Below are 18,334 nucleotides of genomic sequence, written 5' to 3' on the forward strand. Positions count from 1 at the left end.
CTTCACACATCACTTGTATTACGTGGTGTAGGGAACTCGCGGACTGCACAAACTTTATCAGGGTCGGGCTGCACACCATTTTCGTCAACCAAATGTCCCAGGATTTTGATCTGGCGGCGGCCGAAGCTGCATTTTTTTGCGTTGAGCTGAAGACCGGCGCGGTGAAAGACTGCCAGTATCGTAGAAAGCCGTTCAAGGTGACTTGTGAACGTGGGAGAGAAAACGACAACGTCATCTAAGTAGCATAAGCACGTTGTCCACTTGAAGCCACGGAGAAGCGAGTCCATCATGCGCTCGAAGGTCGCAGGAGCTTTACAGAGGCCAAATGGCATGACCTTGAATTGGTATAGTCCGTCAGGGGTGACAAATGCGGTTTTCTCTCGATCCCGTTCGTTGACAGCTATTTGCCAGTAGCCGGAACGCATGTCGATCGAGGAAAAATAGCTGGCACCATGCAAGCAGTCGAGGGCGTCGTCAATTCTCGGGAGCGGATAAACGTCTTTTTTAGTGATCTGATTGAGGTGGCGGTAATCTACACAGAATCTCCAAGTTTGATCTTTCTTTTTGACTAAAACGACAGGAGACGCCCAGGGACTGCAGGAAGGCTCAATAATATTATTTGTCAACATCTTGTCGACCTCCCTCTGTATCACGTGGCGCTCAGCAAGAGAGACTCGATAAGGCCTTCTGTGAATAGGGCTGGCATCACCAGTATTGATGCGATGGGTAACGACAGATGTCTGGGCCAAAGGTCGGTCACCAAAATCAAAAATGTCGCTGTATGAAAACAAAAGGTCGGAGAGAGCACTGGCTTGCTGAGGTGTCAAATTCGGTGCTATCATGGGAGTAAAAAGGGTCGAACGAAAAGCTGATACGGGGGGTTCAGACAGAGGCACAGGCTTGAGGGCAGAAACTTCGCAGTCAGCCAACGGAAGCAAGTCAGCGAGTGCAATGCCATGGGGCAAAACTTGGACAGAGCGGCTAAAGTTAAGGACGGGAAGATAGGTTCTGTTATCCGTGACGGTCAGGACAGTGTGAGGGAGTATGACGTTATGGTGGAGAACAACATCGGTGATTGGACAAGTGACGTATGTACCATCAGGAATAGCAGGAAACGGGGCCAAAGGAACATACATGCCAGCTTCGGGCGGCAGGCGAACAAACTCGACGGAGCAGAGGCGTGGCTTGATATCTGTGCGGTCGGAGCAGAAAGGCAGGTCTAAGCGAAGGAGGCCACTTGAACAATCAATCAGGGCAGAGTGCGCTGTTAAAAAGTCGATGCCGAGGATCACATCGTGAGGGCAGCGGTCGATTACAGTGAAGAGCACAGGGGTAGTTCGACCACAAATGCTCATGCGCGCAGTGCAAAGTCCCACGACGGCAGCGACGCCTCCATCGGCGACACGAACGGCTGATGAAGAGGCGGGTGTGACAACTTTTTTGAGTCGGCGGCGAAACGAAGAGCTAAGGACGGAAATTTGGGCACCAGTGTCAATGAGGGCGGTAACAGGCACGCCATCTACACAGATATCTAGAAGATTGCGGCGATGAGCGAGGGTCAGCAGAGGATTTTCGGGCCGGGTCGTCAATGCAGCTTCACCTCCGGGAGCTGCATTGATCAGTTTTCCGGGAGCGGGCCAGAGAAGTGAGGGGACGAGGAACGGTGAGGTAGGAGCTAGCGGGAATGGCGGGTCTGGGGAGACGGCGATCGGTTGGACATGCGCGGGGATGGCGAGTTAAAGTCACGAGAGGGCGTATCACGGAGAGAGGTTGGGTGTGGTCCGTAGGCGGTGCTGTGATCATGATAGTAGCGAGGTCGAGGTGGCGGAACCCAACGGCTGCGGCAATGGCGAGAAATGTGGCCGGCACGTGAGCAGTTGAAGCAGATGGGTCGGTTGTCCAAGGTCCGCCATTCTTCTGTGTTGCGGTAGCGTCGGGTAGATTCGGGGTATCGCGTCGGGAAGGGCGCAGTCGGAGCCGCAGCAGCTACCACCGGAACGGTGGGCTGGACAGATGGCTGTGCAGACGGCTGACCAGAGCTGAGGCTTACGCTCGCATTAAGGCCCACGTTCGCGAATTCTTGGCCAACGACAGCTTGGATCAGGGCTATAGTAGCATCCGCCGGCTGAGGTGTGAATGCGATGGGGGCCATTGCCTCCGGCTCTCTGCGAACGATCCTGGTCAAGTTTGGCTCATGGGACGGCTGCTGCAGTGTTGGCAGATCTTCGCACGAAGACGTAGCAACTGTGTTTGGCAAGCGGTCGAAGCGGGGAGCAATACGACGATGTTTAGCTTGCTCAAACCGCCGGCATACCTCGAGGACAGAGTCGACCGTCGTACAATCTTTGCAAAATAGAAGGTTGAAAGCGTCATCAGCAATGCCCTTTAAGATGTGGCCCACCTTGTCACACTCGGGCATGGCGCTGTTCACTTTGCGGCATAGAGCTAGTACGTCTTGTATGTACGACAGATATGATTCGGTCGACGACTGTGCTCGCGATGCCAGGTCCTTTTTAGCGCCGAGCTTGCGTCCGATCGGCTTGCCAAAGAGATTCCGAAGCTTCTCTTTGCACATGTCCTAGGATGTTAGATCTTCTTCGTGCGTCTCGAACCAGACGCGCGCCGTACCAGCCAGGTAGAAAATGACATTTTCAAGCATCAACGTTGCGTCCCATCGGTTGTGCTTACTGACTCGCTCGTACATAGCGAGCCAGTCTTCGACGTCGATGTCATCGGTGCCGCAAAAGGTTCCCGGATCACGAGGCTGCGCAACGACGACAGTGGGCGCTGGTTGTGCCGCTGTAGAGGTAGCTGCGTCGGACTGCATAGTGCTAGCACCAAGTTGGCGGCCACTACGGAGATCCAGCTTGTGGTATTGGTGTCTTACCCCGCACCTCCACCAAGATGTTACGAGGCACGTTGAGATGTTAGGAGGCGATGGTACGTCGTAGCCGCAACAGTTCACCGTCAGGGACACACTCACAGGAGAACCAGACGTAGCTGCAGCGTCGTCTTTCTCCACTAGCCCAGCACTTCGTCATCGTCTCTTTCACTGTGTACCGTAACAATATGTCCATTTTTGGCGGGTTCTCAGTCTGAAGTCAACATTATGTTCTGAAATACCTACAGTAAAATTAAAGTAAAATTTCTCATTTAATAATAGTTGGGTTACAGGCTTATGGAAAGAAAAGGCTCATTTTGAAGTTCATTTTGAAAAAAAAGCAAACAAACAAACCAACTTAGATCTTAATCTTTACTATACTCACAGGCAACTTTCTGTTGCACTAAGCAAAGGCTAGGCAGGGAAAGGAAGGCGACGGGCTTTTGTCCCCATCCCGTGGAGGTTGGGCTACCTCAGCCCGGTCGATCACGCTGTCTTCCACCCCCCTTCACCCCATCGCACTTATACTCTGAACAATACACACCACGTGACAAGGACAAATCCATGTCACTTTTCCTTTCCTACCTAGCCTTCACTGCTGAGCCATAGAAAGCTGTGTGCAAATATAGTGGAGAGAGGAAAATAGGTTATCAAAAGGATAGCAAATGACCTGAGAGCCCTTTCCAAAAATTGTTGAGGACTATTTGTTTAAGTCTGCTTATTATGCAAATACAATTTGAGAGTATGTACAGCCCTCTGGATTTTTCATAATATTGTGGAAGCATTGATTTCTCGCTGCAGCAGTGCCAAAGCGAAGCAGAGCGGAAATCAGAAGAGGGAACAAGCATGCTTGGCTGTGCTGCTTAGTGTGAAGCAATCCTTGCGAGAAATTGCGAAGCAGAGCGGAAATCAGAAGAGAGAACGAGCATGCTTGGCTATGCTGCTTAGTGTGAAGCAATCCTTGCGAGAAATGTGTTAACACCACGTTCTGATACCGTTGCTTTTCGGTTCCATCTGCTGTGTGGTGCGTCGTCGGTGATCACAACAGTCACCGGCGGGCTATAAAAGGAGCTGCCTGAATAAATTGTTTGCTCTTGTTGCATCATTCCTGCGTGATGCTATACTATAACACTGTGTTTTTGGTTCTTGGTCAGTTTGCCCTCCAATATCATGTGACCTGCTAGCCTTCTGGAAAAGCTCAGTTGGCCTAGCAGCTGTCTGGATAGGCAGTGGCTCTAGGCTCAAACCCCACATCAGGATGAATAATTCTTCAACTACACAGTTTCTGTGAGAGACACATAGTTTTGCTTTGTAGCGGTATGGCTGGGATTGAATGGAAGGTGATCGGTAATCGCTTCATTCAAACTAAATAAATGTACCAATACTGAGGATCTTCTACAATTAATATTTTTGTAAGTAACAATTGCAAATGATTTCTATGGCATGCTGGGCTGTGTATCACTAATGTATACTATTTTCGGTGTCACACACACACACTATTTGCAGTGGCTAAAAACAGTTGCAGCATCTTGGTGTTCCCACGCGTAACAGCCGATTATAGGCAGGGGTTGCTTCGTATTAATCAGAACAGCCTACCAAGTGACACTACCAACATCAGTAGGAATTGGAAGCATGCGCTTTCCCTCACAATGCTTTCTCTTCTCTTTCGTCTTCCAGCATAGCAATGCTGGGCAGTTGGCGCTCATGCAATATTATTAAATATCCAGAAGGCTTTGCATACTTAGTTTTGTGATACCTATGCACACAAAAAATAAGATTTCTCTTGGAGAAACAAATAAGCATGCAGTACAATTTGTAAAGTTTCACTTGATAGCAACTTGACCTCACATAAGAAGCAAATACCATGCTATCAAACATGTTTCTTTCCTTTATACGGCCCAGTTAGCAATTAATTTGTTTGCTATAGGCTATAGGTTATCAGATAGCTAGTGCTGCTTTCCACTTCTTCCAACATGTGTTCCATTTCATATGCATGATTTTTTTTTTTATGGTGAGTGCTGCTTTGTTGTGCCCTTTTTTTTGTGCATCACTCATGTACCCTCACTACATAAGGTCCTTTAGATATATAGCCTTTCCAAGTGATGAGTTTTTCTGACAGAGACCACAAATGGCATTGTGATGATTACTTTGGATGCCTTTCAGGCAGACACCTCTTTCTTTTACTATGCACATGCATTAGTCCATCCAGCTCTGTTTTATCTTGCCTCATGTATTCTCAAATTGCACCTAATTTTCATTTAAGTGGTTCCGAAAAATGGGACAATAGTATATGTCTGGCTGCTTATGAGCTTGCCACCAGAATAATGGCGGCTTGGTTGTTGCCTTGTTATAAATGCTAGTGCTCATTAGACATAATCTTATTCTGATTTTGAATTTCTGCTGGCATCTAAATCAAGCTGTGTTTTTGTCAGTTATTTTTTTTCCTCACTCAGCAGAAATTCAGGTTGTTGTGCAGTTTGCAACTTTTTCTAGCCAATAGCCAGTGCCATAAGTGAAGTTGTCTTGTTATTCTCTGCGCATTTCCAAAGGTGTCGGTACTCAGCATGAAGAGCAGTTGAGGCTACTCAGTCTTGTGTGTGTGCTCAGACATCAGCTTTATGTAGGTATATACAGTGTTATCGGAACTGTTTTGAAAAAGTCTCTTGCAACCGGAGGCTCTTTTACGCTGAAACCATGTACAAAGCTTGTGCGTTGTTGACCATTTTATTAAGTAGTAAGTTTGACCATGGGGCATGCCTGGTTTGGCAGTGCATGATGAAAAACCAGAACCTTCTGTGACGAAATTGAGGAGAAAGAGACGCCAACGCCGAGTTTTTGGCAAAACACAGTTGTGGTGCCATTTGGCGTCGCTGGAGGAAAGCGCCGCGGTTCTGAAGCGCCAAGGCAAGCGTGGTACGTTTTCCTAATGATGTTAGATGGTGCTACCGCTGCCCTTTGCCGGAAAATTGGCGTTTGCATCTTTCGCTCCGTCAGTCTCGTCACAGGTGGTTCTGGTTTCTTATCAAGCAGGGCAAAATCAGGTAAGCACCACTGTATGACTTACTACACAACAAAAGGGTCAACAACGCGAAAGCTTTCTGCACAGTTTTGCCGCAAATATGCCTCTGGTTGGAGCGGGAGAATTTTTCAAAACTGTTCCGATAAAGTTGTAGAACTCTGTATATGGACATAAAATATTGAATACATGTTATTACATAGAAATTTGAATTATTCAAGGTACCATTGTTTATGCATATAATATATTCTATGCTTCATACTGCATTTGGTGCATGATGGCCTTAGTAGTCTATGTGCCATTAAATCAACTCAACTTAGCTCGACCCTCTGGTTCATAAATTGTTTATATTTTGAGTAATTGTGTGGGAATAACATTGCAATAAGCAGCTTGTACAGTACTGAAAAATGAGTCGTTTAGAATAAGTGGAGGACGTGTAAATACAAAATTAGAGCATATTTTGAACATTCTGAAATACCTTAGTCCCAGCACAGTTAGAGCATCGAATGTGAAATGTGTGAAATCTGTGTTGTTAATAGAATAATGCACTTAGACTATGCACTTTTTGTGTGCGTTTATTTTTGTTTCAGAACCCACGGTTTATGACTGTGGTTATCTATAATGCTTTGCATTCATCTCCTGTGCAGCATTTCCCAGCCATGGCCAGCAGGATGTCACATGGTGTACTGTTAGTGATGCAGAACACTTGAAGTGCACAGAGTTTGCTGAGGCAGTGCGTGTGAGCCGTGCCTTTTCATTGACACTTAAATGCAAGCGGGCTGCATTCAAGGATCAGTGCATGAACTTTCTTGACAATGGCCAAGTCAACTTGGTGGAGCTTGATCCTGGAGAAGTGTACACTGCTGGACGCTTTCACAGTGTCATTCCTATCTTGGGAGAACGTTATGGTCCAGGTAAATTTTATCCTGTGTTGTTTGAATGATGTTCCATCGAAAGTTGTGTTATACTAGAGAGAGCCAGGTCAAAGACTGAACTGGGAAGGTAGCAACACGTGTAATTATTTTTGTGTAGTGATACATTCTGCTCTCTTACCTAAACAGGCATGAAAGTAAGAAAAAAAAAGAAATGCACTAACGTTTGTCATCTCGGCAGTTCCAACAGATGCTGGTGAAATGATTTTTGATTGAAAGGTAAACATTTTGACAGTATTGCCTATTTTGAAAATCCTCTGACCATAAATTTTTTTTTTTTATTTTGAGGAGCTTGATGGTTTTTAAGCTGGCTTGCCTCATTCTTCAAGGGTGAAACAGAGCTTGTTGTATGCAGCTATTGGACGCTAGGACATACCGTAGCGTCACCTCTCGGAAGCGCCCGCATGACGAAGTAAAGGGGATAACTCTGTTGAACGGCTGCTGTAGGATGCTTTCCTAGGCAGTTCACTTACGCATTAGCATTACGTTCATTTCTTTATTTAATAGACACCTCAGTCTGGGCCTGTACACGCTTATTCTGAGGTATGAGACCCAGTCATTCGGCAAAAAAGCACTTCACCGAATCAGTTATCGAAGTTGGCGAGCTTTACTGCTACGACGAAGCGCACTGGCTGCAGCATTTCTGCTGTTATGAACAAAAAAAAGAAAAGAAAACAACTGAAGCTGCCACACAACCAGTCAGATGTAAGCAGTCAGTGCACAGGTAATGGGATTCCTTTGCAAGAGCAGATGACGGTCAGGAGCCTGACAGACGTTGAGCGCCTTTGCATGGCGCCAGTGGAAGCGGCACCGTTAGCTTGCTCCCTTGAACGTAGTAGAGCAAGCAAGTTTGGCTGTGGGGATGAAATGGAATAATTTTTTTATTAAGTGTGAAGACGCGTGTTCCACACAGCGAATTCTTGCGCACTGACTACCGTCATCGGCACTCTTGGTTTTTCCCGTGCACAGTAGGTTTCTTAGTTGTTTTTTTTTTTTTCACATATCTCGATCAGCACATTACAACATGCATGCAACGCTCTATCTTCCTTTTATTTATAGACTCTGTCATTTGAAATTACTTCAGTACTGGAGACGCTGCCTGAGACAACTCACCATGCATACCGCTGCTCGAGGCGGCAGAAACTAGTTCACTTCAGTGAAACTTCCGTGTCAACGCGTTCATTTAGAACAATTTGAGACCTTCTGGCTTTCGAACGATCCTTCCTTCTTTAGGGAGCGTATTACTCCATGAAGAAGCCAGCATCTTTTCCATCCTTTCAGCAATAGTATCGTTAGCTTCACAAGTGATTAGCACAAATTAAAATGCGCGCGCCGTTTCTTCTGCCGCTCATCGAACTGTTTAGCGCTAACTCCATGGACGAAATCTTGCTCGCTTAAATGTCTGCAGAGCTTATCACGAGAATGATCACTCACTGATTTGCCCATTCAAATTTTAATTAAGGAAGGAGAATGTTTCGGGTAGCATTGGGAGCTTGCGGCGTGTTCCGTCGCTTACGTCCGGGTACAGAGCAGTAACGGATCGCAGCAACAGCTTAAAGAAACTTCAGCAGCCTCAGTAACGATGCAAGATAAAAAAGTGCAAGGCTGGCACTCTATATCAACCCAAACAACAGAAATAAACGTGACTACTAGCTTTTAAAACGCACAAATTCAATTGAGCGTCTGCTTCAGCAGCAGTAAGAGGAGTCACGTGATCCCGCTTTCTCTCTTAGGTCGACACTAGTGCCGTTCGCTCCAGTGGTGATGCTCGCGCCCAATAAGTAAAGGAAGGAGAGGTGAGAAGGGGCAAATTCAGGAGGGCAAGTTGGTGTTGAGAAGGGTGCGAAAGGGGTGGGAAGTGGAGAGCCATGAGTCACGGTGCCGGCAGGTGCTGCGGTGCTCGCTGGTGTCTTTTCTTTTCCTTCATGAGGCAGCCACCGATGAGTAAAAACCCTGTAAGTACACACCAGGAAGGTTGCCTCTTATGCAAGGTGGTTCGTGTCACCCCTGGAAAAGGAGCCAAGCCCACTTCAAAACGTTGGGTTTCTCCAAAATAAAAAAAGGGATGGTTGGATAATAAGTTCCACTTAATGCTTTTTGATAACTCATGTTTACTAAAAAGATATTGTTTTGATGGGAACTTGCTAGGATTATAAAATTGATCAAGCTTTAGCAAGTACTGATTATTATCATAATATACCTTTTTTTTTTACATAGCTATACTCTACTATGCATGTGTAGATGTATCCTTTCCTCTGTCCTGTCCCCCACTCTGCTGGCTCAAAACAAGCAACAATTTTTTACTGTTAATAGACACTTCTGTGCGCACTCACCATGCCACAAGCAGCTGCTTGAAGTGCATTCCATCTGTATCAGCACTAAGTACTTGTGTCTGTGGTCTGCGCAGAAATACCCATGTTTGTTTTCAGCCGGCTCTATACAGTGGACTAATTTATGCATATTTCTTAGAGGTACCATATTGGGGGAAAGGCAGCTTGTCTAATACCATATTCTCGGTGCACTACATTAACTCTTTCTGGAACACTTTGAAATAGCATTGCAGCCAAAAGGTAACTGCAATTTGAAACCCTTGAGCTATAAAATATGCTTTTTTACATGCTTCACTTGATCATTGCCTCTTGCTAGCAGATCAAATGATTTATTGTAGTCTCACAGATTTACTTTACATTTTGTATAAAGGGTGTACTGCTGAACTCTGCACGGGCGTTGTTTGAGGGCTCCTTAAAATAGACGTTGTTAGTACACCAGTAGTGATCCTTTCAAGATTCAAAATGAGTACAGAAAAAGAGCGTGCAAGAACTAAGAACAGTAAAAAATATCAATTGGGGCATCCTTCTTATAACGAAAAATGTAAAAGGACGGTTCCGGCTGGCTTTGCGCCTGAAAAATATATTAATGGATTAAGAAAGGCATCAGTAAAGTTACATGACAGTATTGTTAGCACAGGGCACAGAGCAAGAAACCTTTAGGAGTGGAAACTACGCTGTTTGCGGCGACCAGAAAAGGTCACAAGCCGGCGGCGCCACTATCATGCTGGCGGTGCCTGTCGGCGTGGAAAGAAATTACAGCCGTTTTGGTTGTTAAGGCAACCAGTCTAGGTTTCCTTTTTGTCGCTGCGGCTTCTGTGACGCGCCGCATGCCGCCGCCACTGCATACGGCCGCGTCATGCTCCATGCTGTCGGCGCTACAATTGTGACCTTATCTGGTCGCCCGTGCTCGCTCGCACTGACGGGAGTTTCACCTACGTGGCACAGGGGCAGAAGCAGTGCTGATATTAAACGTCAACTCTGGTGAGTTTTCGATGCTCAAAGATATCAACGAAATTTGCATCAGGTGTTCTTCTCTTTGTCAACATTACATGTTCTAAAAGGCATAGTTGAGGATGCTTTAGTTTTCCCGCAAAGTAATTTTAAGGATAGCGCTCCAGGACCCGCAACTCGCGTTGCCAGACAGGAAATTTTTATGGCCAACACTGTGCTTGATGACGTCACAGCCATGCAGGGGTTTTCAAGCAGACGACGGCGACAATGCAACGGCCTGGTGGGCGCGGCTTGTATGGTGTGGCGTCGCCTGTATGATCCTATGAGGTGCTACTGGCATGGTGCAGGGAGACGGCGGTGCTACTCAGAAACAACCTGTAGCACGATGCAGGCACAGCCGACAGCTTGCTTGCAAACAGCATAGCTCTTGGAATCACTGTCTTGTAGTTTCAGCTCGCACCTTAATGCATTCCTCTGCAGCGATGAGTGGTATCTAGTGTTGTGTTGTTGGCTGCACGAGTTATTGTACAAAAACCAACACACTGATTTACCACCGATTTCCAGTGAAAAAAAAAAGCTTCGTTATAAATTGAATTGTGCGATTCGGCGCCCCCTCTACACCTGAGAATGCATGTATGCTTGGAACATTTCACACTGGCCTGCTACCAACACAGGATGATCTGATAGAAAAGTTTGGCCTCGCGAGTACTAGGCAATGATTGAAATCTAATGCGGTGTTGGCAGTCTTTCCGCAGACGACATAAGCTAAACCGCCTGCCGCTGTCCGTTGGTGCCGCCACGGTGGATTGTTTGCTAGCCACCGCCAAAAAAAAAGAATGCATGCTAAAATTTGTTGATCTCCTAAATAATACACGATTGGATAAATCAATGTAAAAAAAATCCTTACTGAGGATCACTGATCTGCAACGAGATTCTGGGGATAACTGTGACACAAGCGAATTTATGCTCGTAGCTCCCAGCTGCCGATATGTCGCTCAGCCCATCCGGTCTCGTACTCTAGCTGTGCTGCTAAGGCGTCGCCGATATTACATCTTTCCTTTACTCTGAGACTGTTAGGTTGACAGTAGGGCTATTCCACGAACAGACCCTTTACTATAGCGCTGATCAATTCCGAAGCGCCGTCCGCTGCGGCTTCGGTGTGAAACTGTTTAGGGCTAGCGACGACTAGGGTGCAGCGCACGGCTAGAGCGCCATTGTCCGCCGCTCTCGCGGCCAGCACTGTTGCGGTAGCTTGCTGCATTCACTGCGGCAAGAGTTGCGAATTTGTTGTCTACTTTCTTGATTCGGCTGGGGTCGGTCATATGTTGATGTACCACTTAACATTTATTTCGCCGAGCAAACGATCCTGAGAGGACGGAATGGGGCTGCATGCTGCACTGTCGGGCGCACACTCGAAAATTGTATCCGTCGATCGGCACACTATAGGCAATGCCTATATGACTTGTTGCTCTTGAAACTTGCTTTAGTAAGCCAAGTGCACATAGTTGAAACTGCATGGCCAGCCCGTGTGCTTTAAAAATTTGCATCCGGGCTCGGCGCACCTTCTGCACCCTTCCATAAATAAATGCCGACACCGCCGCTGAGCTTCATAATGGATAGTTGTGATCGGCAGGTTGGTTACATATGGCATGTAAGACATCAACTAGAATTTGAAAACTGCCTTCGCTCAGAGCGCAATCATTTTCGTAACATATCGAAGGCCTATAAAATTTTGTGTACTCTCAATTTTTACTATGCCATTCTTTGCAAAAGGCATTATTTTTGGTCGTGTAGCAGCGCATAGAAAAAATGAAATTAAATTGAACAAATGCCATTTGGTGGATTAAATTTTCCATGTGACAGGGGTATTGCTGTGCAGACAATAATCTCACTCGCAGCGAGGCGTATTTAGGGTCGGTATCAAGAAAGAAAAAAGGGAATTTGTAGTAACAATCGGTCGCGCTGATATATGTAAAAATTATAAGGAATTGATGCTTCATACGGCAATAATTTAGCCGCATTCAAGATCGCTTGCTCGTTCTGCCTTCATTGGTCATGCATGGCAAATATTGCTTTTTTTTTTATTATTGCATTGAATGACGATAGTCCTAGCTGGCCCGGTCTGATGACATCGAGGGTGACTCACCAACATCACATATGTTTCACATGGCGTCGTACGTGACAGCAATTGACGTTCGCGCACCTCGGCAGAACGGCAGCGGGTGCATGCGGCACGGCTGCACGCCTGTATTGTAATCATGTGATGTCACGCAAAGCAGTGTTCTTCGGGCCCCACGGGGGAGTTTCAATTTTGATTCAAATTTTCTGCTTATTTAAGATTATTGCTTGCGTATTGTCAATAATGTAATAGCGTACTGTGATGACCAAGCCTTAAGCAATATAAATCAATCATTAACTCAGTATTTTCAAAAAATCGCTGGAGTTGCCCTTTAAGAGCGGCTGATGAGAATCCACTGCCTCCTTGTTTTCCCCTCCGCCACCGTTCACGTTCACAAGCCCAGGAGAGTGGCTAACATGGATAGCAACGTACGAAGACTGCGCTTCGCGCCGAGTCTCAACACAGCTACCGACGAAGTGCAGGTTCGGAAGCTTTTGTACTGTATGGGGCCTCAAGCACACGGTGTCTTATTGTCATTGGGAGTGCCTACTCCTGAAAACCTCGTTTTCGAAGGTCAAGACGAAGCTGGCGTCTCATTTTGTGTACCCCGTCAACAAAATTTACAAAAGCCGCCGGTTCCACTCCTGAACGCAGCAGCAGGATGAGTCAGTCGATGACTTCTTTACGGTGCTTCATAATCTTGTCAAACATTGTGCATACAAAAGTCTTAAAGTAGAAGAACGCCTTGTCCGTGATAAATTCTTCATAGGATTGCAGGATGAAAAACTGTCTGACCAGTTGTGCCGCTGCACGAAATTGTTCGCTGAAGAAGCGCTATGCCAAGCGCGTCTGCATGAAGACGCCGAGAAAGACCGTCTCTCCCACGTAGTCGTCCACGAGGGCACAGCGTTCGATTGCTTGAGCATAAACGCGGCACGACGCAACAAGAGCTCATCATCACACTGTGGCAAATCAACGAAACCGACTGGGTCAACTTGCAGTTACTGTGGCCGTCGTTTCCACCCACGGAAAGAATGCCCCGCATGCAGATCAACGGGCCATTTCTGCAAGAAACAGGGTCACTTCCCCGAAGTTGGCAAGGCCAAGCACCAAAAAGAGCTTCTAGGTTCTATCAAACTTTACCCACTCAGTACAGATTGAGCAAGATACACTGATGTACACGTGAATGGTCACAAGTAAAGTTCAAAATCGACTCGGGAACTGAAGTTATTGTATTTTCACCTTCTTTCCCGGGACTGCTACACGTGTTGAATGAAGCAGGAGCCGAGGTGTCGGGTCCCGGAAATCTCAAGTTACGCATTCTGGGAACTTTCTCGCAACTTTGGAATGGCGCATCAAGATGACGGTTCAAACATTATATGTTGTCGAAAATCAGACGACTAATCTTTTGGGATTGCCAGCAATCGAAGACTTGGCCGTCGTTCAGTTCTTGGACTTGATCGAGAGCGTCTCACTGTCAACCGCCAGTGTCCCGGCGTCACTGTCTGCATTCACAGTGTCAACGTTCCGTGAGTGTTCCCTAGCCAAGATATTTCATGGACTGGGAGAAGTGCAAGAGGAATATCACATTCGTCTATCCTAATGCTTGTCCTTTTTCGTTGAACGTTCCAAGAATACCTCTCCCTCTGCTCGAGCATGTGAAGAAGGAACTGGATGTCATGGAAGCTCAAGGTGTCAACGGAAAAGTTGACACACCAACTGCATGGTGTTCAGTCCTTGTCGTTGTGCCGAAGCCATCGGGTGGGTACGGACTGTGTGTTGATTTGACGAAGCTAAACAAGGTCATCCAGCGAGAGCGCTACATCTTACCAATTGTGGAAGATATCCTTGGACAGCTTGGCGGAGCATGTGTATTTTCCAAGCTCGACGCAAGATTCAGCTTCCATCAAATCAGATTAAGTCGCGAGAGTGAAGAACTAAAGACGGTCATAACTCTTTTTGGCTGATACTACTACAAATGCCTTCCCTTCGGTATCGCGACAGCGCCGGAATATTTCCAACATTGCATGCCAAGACTGCTAGAAGGCATTCCTGGAGTCATCAGTATGATTGATGATATACTGGTCATTGGCAGGGACTATCATGAGCATGACCAAGGCCTAGGTCTTGACTCGCCTAAGTCAAGTTGGGATCACGCTTAATAAAAATGAAGTGTCATTTCAGAGCGCCTTCTATGAATATCCTTGGAGTCGTCGTGGAAGTGCAGGGAATTTCACCTGACCAAGACAAGGTCAAGGCTGTCAAAAACCTCCCATCGCCAGTCGATGTCATCGGAGTTCTCTGATTGCTCGAGATGGTTAAACATGTGCATCGATTCATTCCAAATTTGTCTGAGGTTACCGCACCCATCCGGTTGCTCTTGAACAAGAATCGTGCCTTGATTTGTGGTCAAAGCCAAGAGGAAGCGTTCGCTCGTATCAGGTCATTGCTCAGCTCTGAAACATGCGTGGCAAATTACTATCTGCATTACCTAACTGTTGTGTCGGCTGATGCAAGTTCCCAGGGCCTGGGGATTACCTCGCCTTCCGGGATTACCAGAACAACTGCTGCTGGCCTTGCCAAGTCAGGAGGAATTCAGAGCACAAGACTTTGCAACCAAGAAGCAGCAGGCGAAGGACTGCAATCGTCGAAGTGCTAGCCCTCCGAGTCCGCTAAAATCAGGGAAGGAAGTTTGGATTAAGGACGTTGGTTGCAGTGGTCGTGTCCTCAGCCCAGCTTAACGATCTAGATCGTATGTGGTTGAGACGCCTAGCGGCACTCTATAGAGGAATCGTCGACGTTTCATGCCTTTTCTAGCTGACCAGAACATCCTAGAACAGGCAGCATCATTGAGATCGCAGCCTGAGGCATCTCAACAAAGTCCTTTTGCATCACCTATGCGATTCTCGCCCATAACTTCATCAGTACAGAAAGGTTGCTGAAGAAAGTTCCAAACCTCAAGAACTGGTGCGAACACTATATGGTCGTGCAGTGAAACCACCGAGCAGGTTAAATTTGTGCCTGCCGCTGAAAGGAAGATGTAGTGGTCGCCATCTATATTTCAGCTCCTTCTTACTAGGTGGTGCTAACTTCACTTCCTGGAAGAGTACATATACTGCCTGCGAGCAACAATAAAGTTCTTTTGTTTGGGCTTCCCATGTTGCGGGCTGCTATCACTTGTCTTTCCACCCGGCACATCTGAACAACTGTCACCTTGCATTCTGGTGAGATGCCATATTTCTCCTCAAGTCTGTGAGGAGACATAGAACTCTCAGCACAATCTGTGAGTGCTGAGCACACAGCACTGAAGCTGTGCTGTGTGCTCGGCACAGTTTCAGTGTATATTCTTAGGATGACATAAAGCTCTACTATCATCAACTTACAGCAGGCCATTAATAAATCACCATAATCGCAAAAAAGGTGTACTTATAAGTGTGGCCTAGCACTACTGACAGAAGAGCCTGCCGCAGTGTCTTAGTGGTTAGGGTGCACATCTGCTGGGCACGGGTAGAAACCAGGCCTCTGTGGCCACTTTCTCATGGAGGTGAAATGCAAAAGGTGCATGTGGGCTGTACATTGTCAGTGCACATTATAGACTTTGCACACTATTGACATCTCTCATAGCTCGAGTCACTTCAGGGCGTTCATATAACATCATATAATATACCATGCTATAAGAGACAGTCATATGAAAGCAGTGTTTTATGCCACAAGGTTTCCTCATTCTTCTGGGTTGCAGTGGCTTAATGTTTACTGATGTGGTATCAAACTCCAGCCTTGTCGGCCGCTCTTCGATAAAGGCGAAAAGCAAGGCGCCCCTTTACTATGCGATGTCGGTGCACATTAAAGAACCCCAGGTAGCTGATATTTCTGGAGGCCTCCACTACATTGTTTCTCATAGCTTGAGTCACTTTGGGACGTTAAACCCATCAAACCAAACCATTTGTCCTGCAGCAGGTTTCGCAGAATGAGACACAGTGGTTCACTGAACTGCACTTAACAGTTATATATGCACACCGTTCACAAAGCAACATCGCTCCTAAAAATGGATATGAAGAAATCCAAGTAATGTTGAATAGTCTTGAAAGGGCACAGAAGTTAAGATAGGCAGCAAAGAACTGGAAGTTGTCCGGGAATACATCTATTTAGAAGAGGTACAAAGTTCGCACAGCACCATGAAATCCTTGAATTTCTTGATTTAAAAAAAAAACTGTTTCCAGTGCCCTTCAAACTTCCTACATTTTGATGTACTTCTTAAATCCCTTGATAAATTAAGATCAAGCTGGTTTATATCTAAAAAGCAAGCCTACATGGCAACTAGGAGCACCCCTCAGAGGTAGCAATGGAAGATAGAGAGAGGGTGAGCAAAGCCCAAAGCGACAATGTGGCACCCAGCCTGACCAGGGTCACAGGTTACCCGCTTTCCTTGTCTTTGTAACGGTCAATAAAGCCTTCAAGGCTTGCATTCCTGGCCCCTTCTTCCCCTTTCAGCATATATATTTTAATTTGCTGTCCAGTTTCTCTTGGCTATCCTTCTCATGTATGAGCAAGATTTGATGACAATCAGTTTTAAAGTTTGATCCCTCAACGGTGCATTGTTTCCTTGAGAATCTTTTGGGAGGCTTCTTTTTCCAGTTCCCTCCCTGTCTTCCACTATTCCCTCAAAGGGACACTGTCTGGTTTTAAGCACCAGTTATGCTGGCCCCTAATGTCATTGAGCGCAAGCGACATCATGGCGTCATTTTGCCTTTGTGTTTTGAGGGGCATGATGCAAATTAGAATGTCATGCCAGGTGGAAAATGCAAGTTTCAGACTGCCTAGTTTAAAAATATGGGTTATGGAAGGGAAGTGAGAGCAGAATTAAGTGACCCACAAGAGAAAAATATATGCTCTTCCAGAGGACCATTGATGTAGAGATAATGGGTGAACCATCACTGGAAAGCTCAAAGCATATCTCCGTTATAGTGGCATCAGGGAGCATCTATGCTATTGTAAATGTCATGCATTCTGGAAAAAACTCGCTCATAATTCCTGCACATGGTTTGAAGGTTGCAGCAGAAAGTAAGCAGTCACTCCTGAAACAGGCACTGGAACTGTACTCTGGAGCTTGATAACTTTTTCGTAAAAAGTATTAAAAAAAAAAAAAAAAGCTCACATTTTTGTAGGAGTCAGCCGTTGTCTATTTGAGACTGCTGAGATTAAGAAAGACATAAATATCCCTCTCGAGCCTAACATTTGAGCTGTGGAACATATGATAGATGTAACTTTATGAGATAGGAAGCAAGCAAAATGCGTCGGGGAAGAAGCACGAGTTAATGACATTCCAGTTGAATTTAAAAAGAAATGGGCGGGGCCAGGTAATGTAATACAAAGACAACATAACCAATGGGCCCATAGGGTAAAGGGATGGTAAGCGTCTGGCATAAGGTGGCCACAGCTGGTGCTTGGCAGTGTTAATTTGAGGGATTTGGGAGAAGGCCTTGTCATGTAATTAGGCTGCTGCAGCTGATTATGATGAGCAGCATCACTGTGACACCAGGTATTTTGAATTCACTGTGTCACTTCCTGGGAACATGACACTGAAGCTTGGATGCGGCAGTTAGGAGTGTCAAAGTTGCATTTTCTTGTTACAAATCAAGCATTCCTCCAGAAATAAGGCTCTCACACATTCAAGTAATGTTTTTTTTTTAGATTGTTAGAGAAGAGCATCACTTCTGGCATGACATACATATGGCACAAAAGCTTGCTTATGTGATGATCTACTTTATGAATAATAATGATAATTATTGGTTCACAGGAAGGTAAAGGCGCAGTATCTGTTACTCTTGTTTCTGTGGACACCTGAACTACATTGTAAGGGAAGGGAGGAAGTTGGTAGTGAAAACGAAAAGAGAAAGAGGAGGGCTACGGAGTGATTCCGGCCACCTGGGGATCTTTAACGTGTGCTGTCATCACACAGCACATGGACGCCTCGTCGTTTCATCTTCATTGAAACGCAGCCGCCGGCTGTCGGGATCGAACCCGGGAACCCCGGCATAGTAGTCGGACATCTTAACCACTGCACCACAGTGATGGGGATTTTCGAACTGGACAGGACTGACATAT

General features: G+C 46.1%; 1 protein-coding gene across 3 annotated transcripts in view; it reads left to right on the forward strand.

Annotated features, from left to right (window-relative positions):
- The window catches only part of Tsf2 (transferrin 2), a 59,091-nt gene that overhangs the window by 6,696 nt on the left and 34,061 nt on the right, over positions 1-18,334 (forward strand). For all 3 annotated transcript variants that reach the window (XM_084591407.1, XM_084591408.1, XM_084591406.1), the window contains exon 2: positions 6,545-6,811. In XM_084591407.1, coding sequence (XP_084447533.1) covers positions 6,545-6,811 — 267 coding nt within the window. The remainder of the gene's footprint in view (positions 1-6,544; positions 6,812-18,334) is intronic.

The sequence above is a fragment of the Amblyomma maculatum genome, chromosome 1 (genome assembly GCF_055883805.1).
Source record: "Amblyomma maculatum isolate TAMU_Amacu chromosome 1, ASM5588380v1, whole genome shotgun sequence".
In the NCBI taxonomy this organism is placed as follows: Eukaryota; Metazoa; Arthropoda; class Arachnida; order Ixodida; family Ixodidae; genus Amblyomma; species Amblyomma maculatum.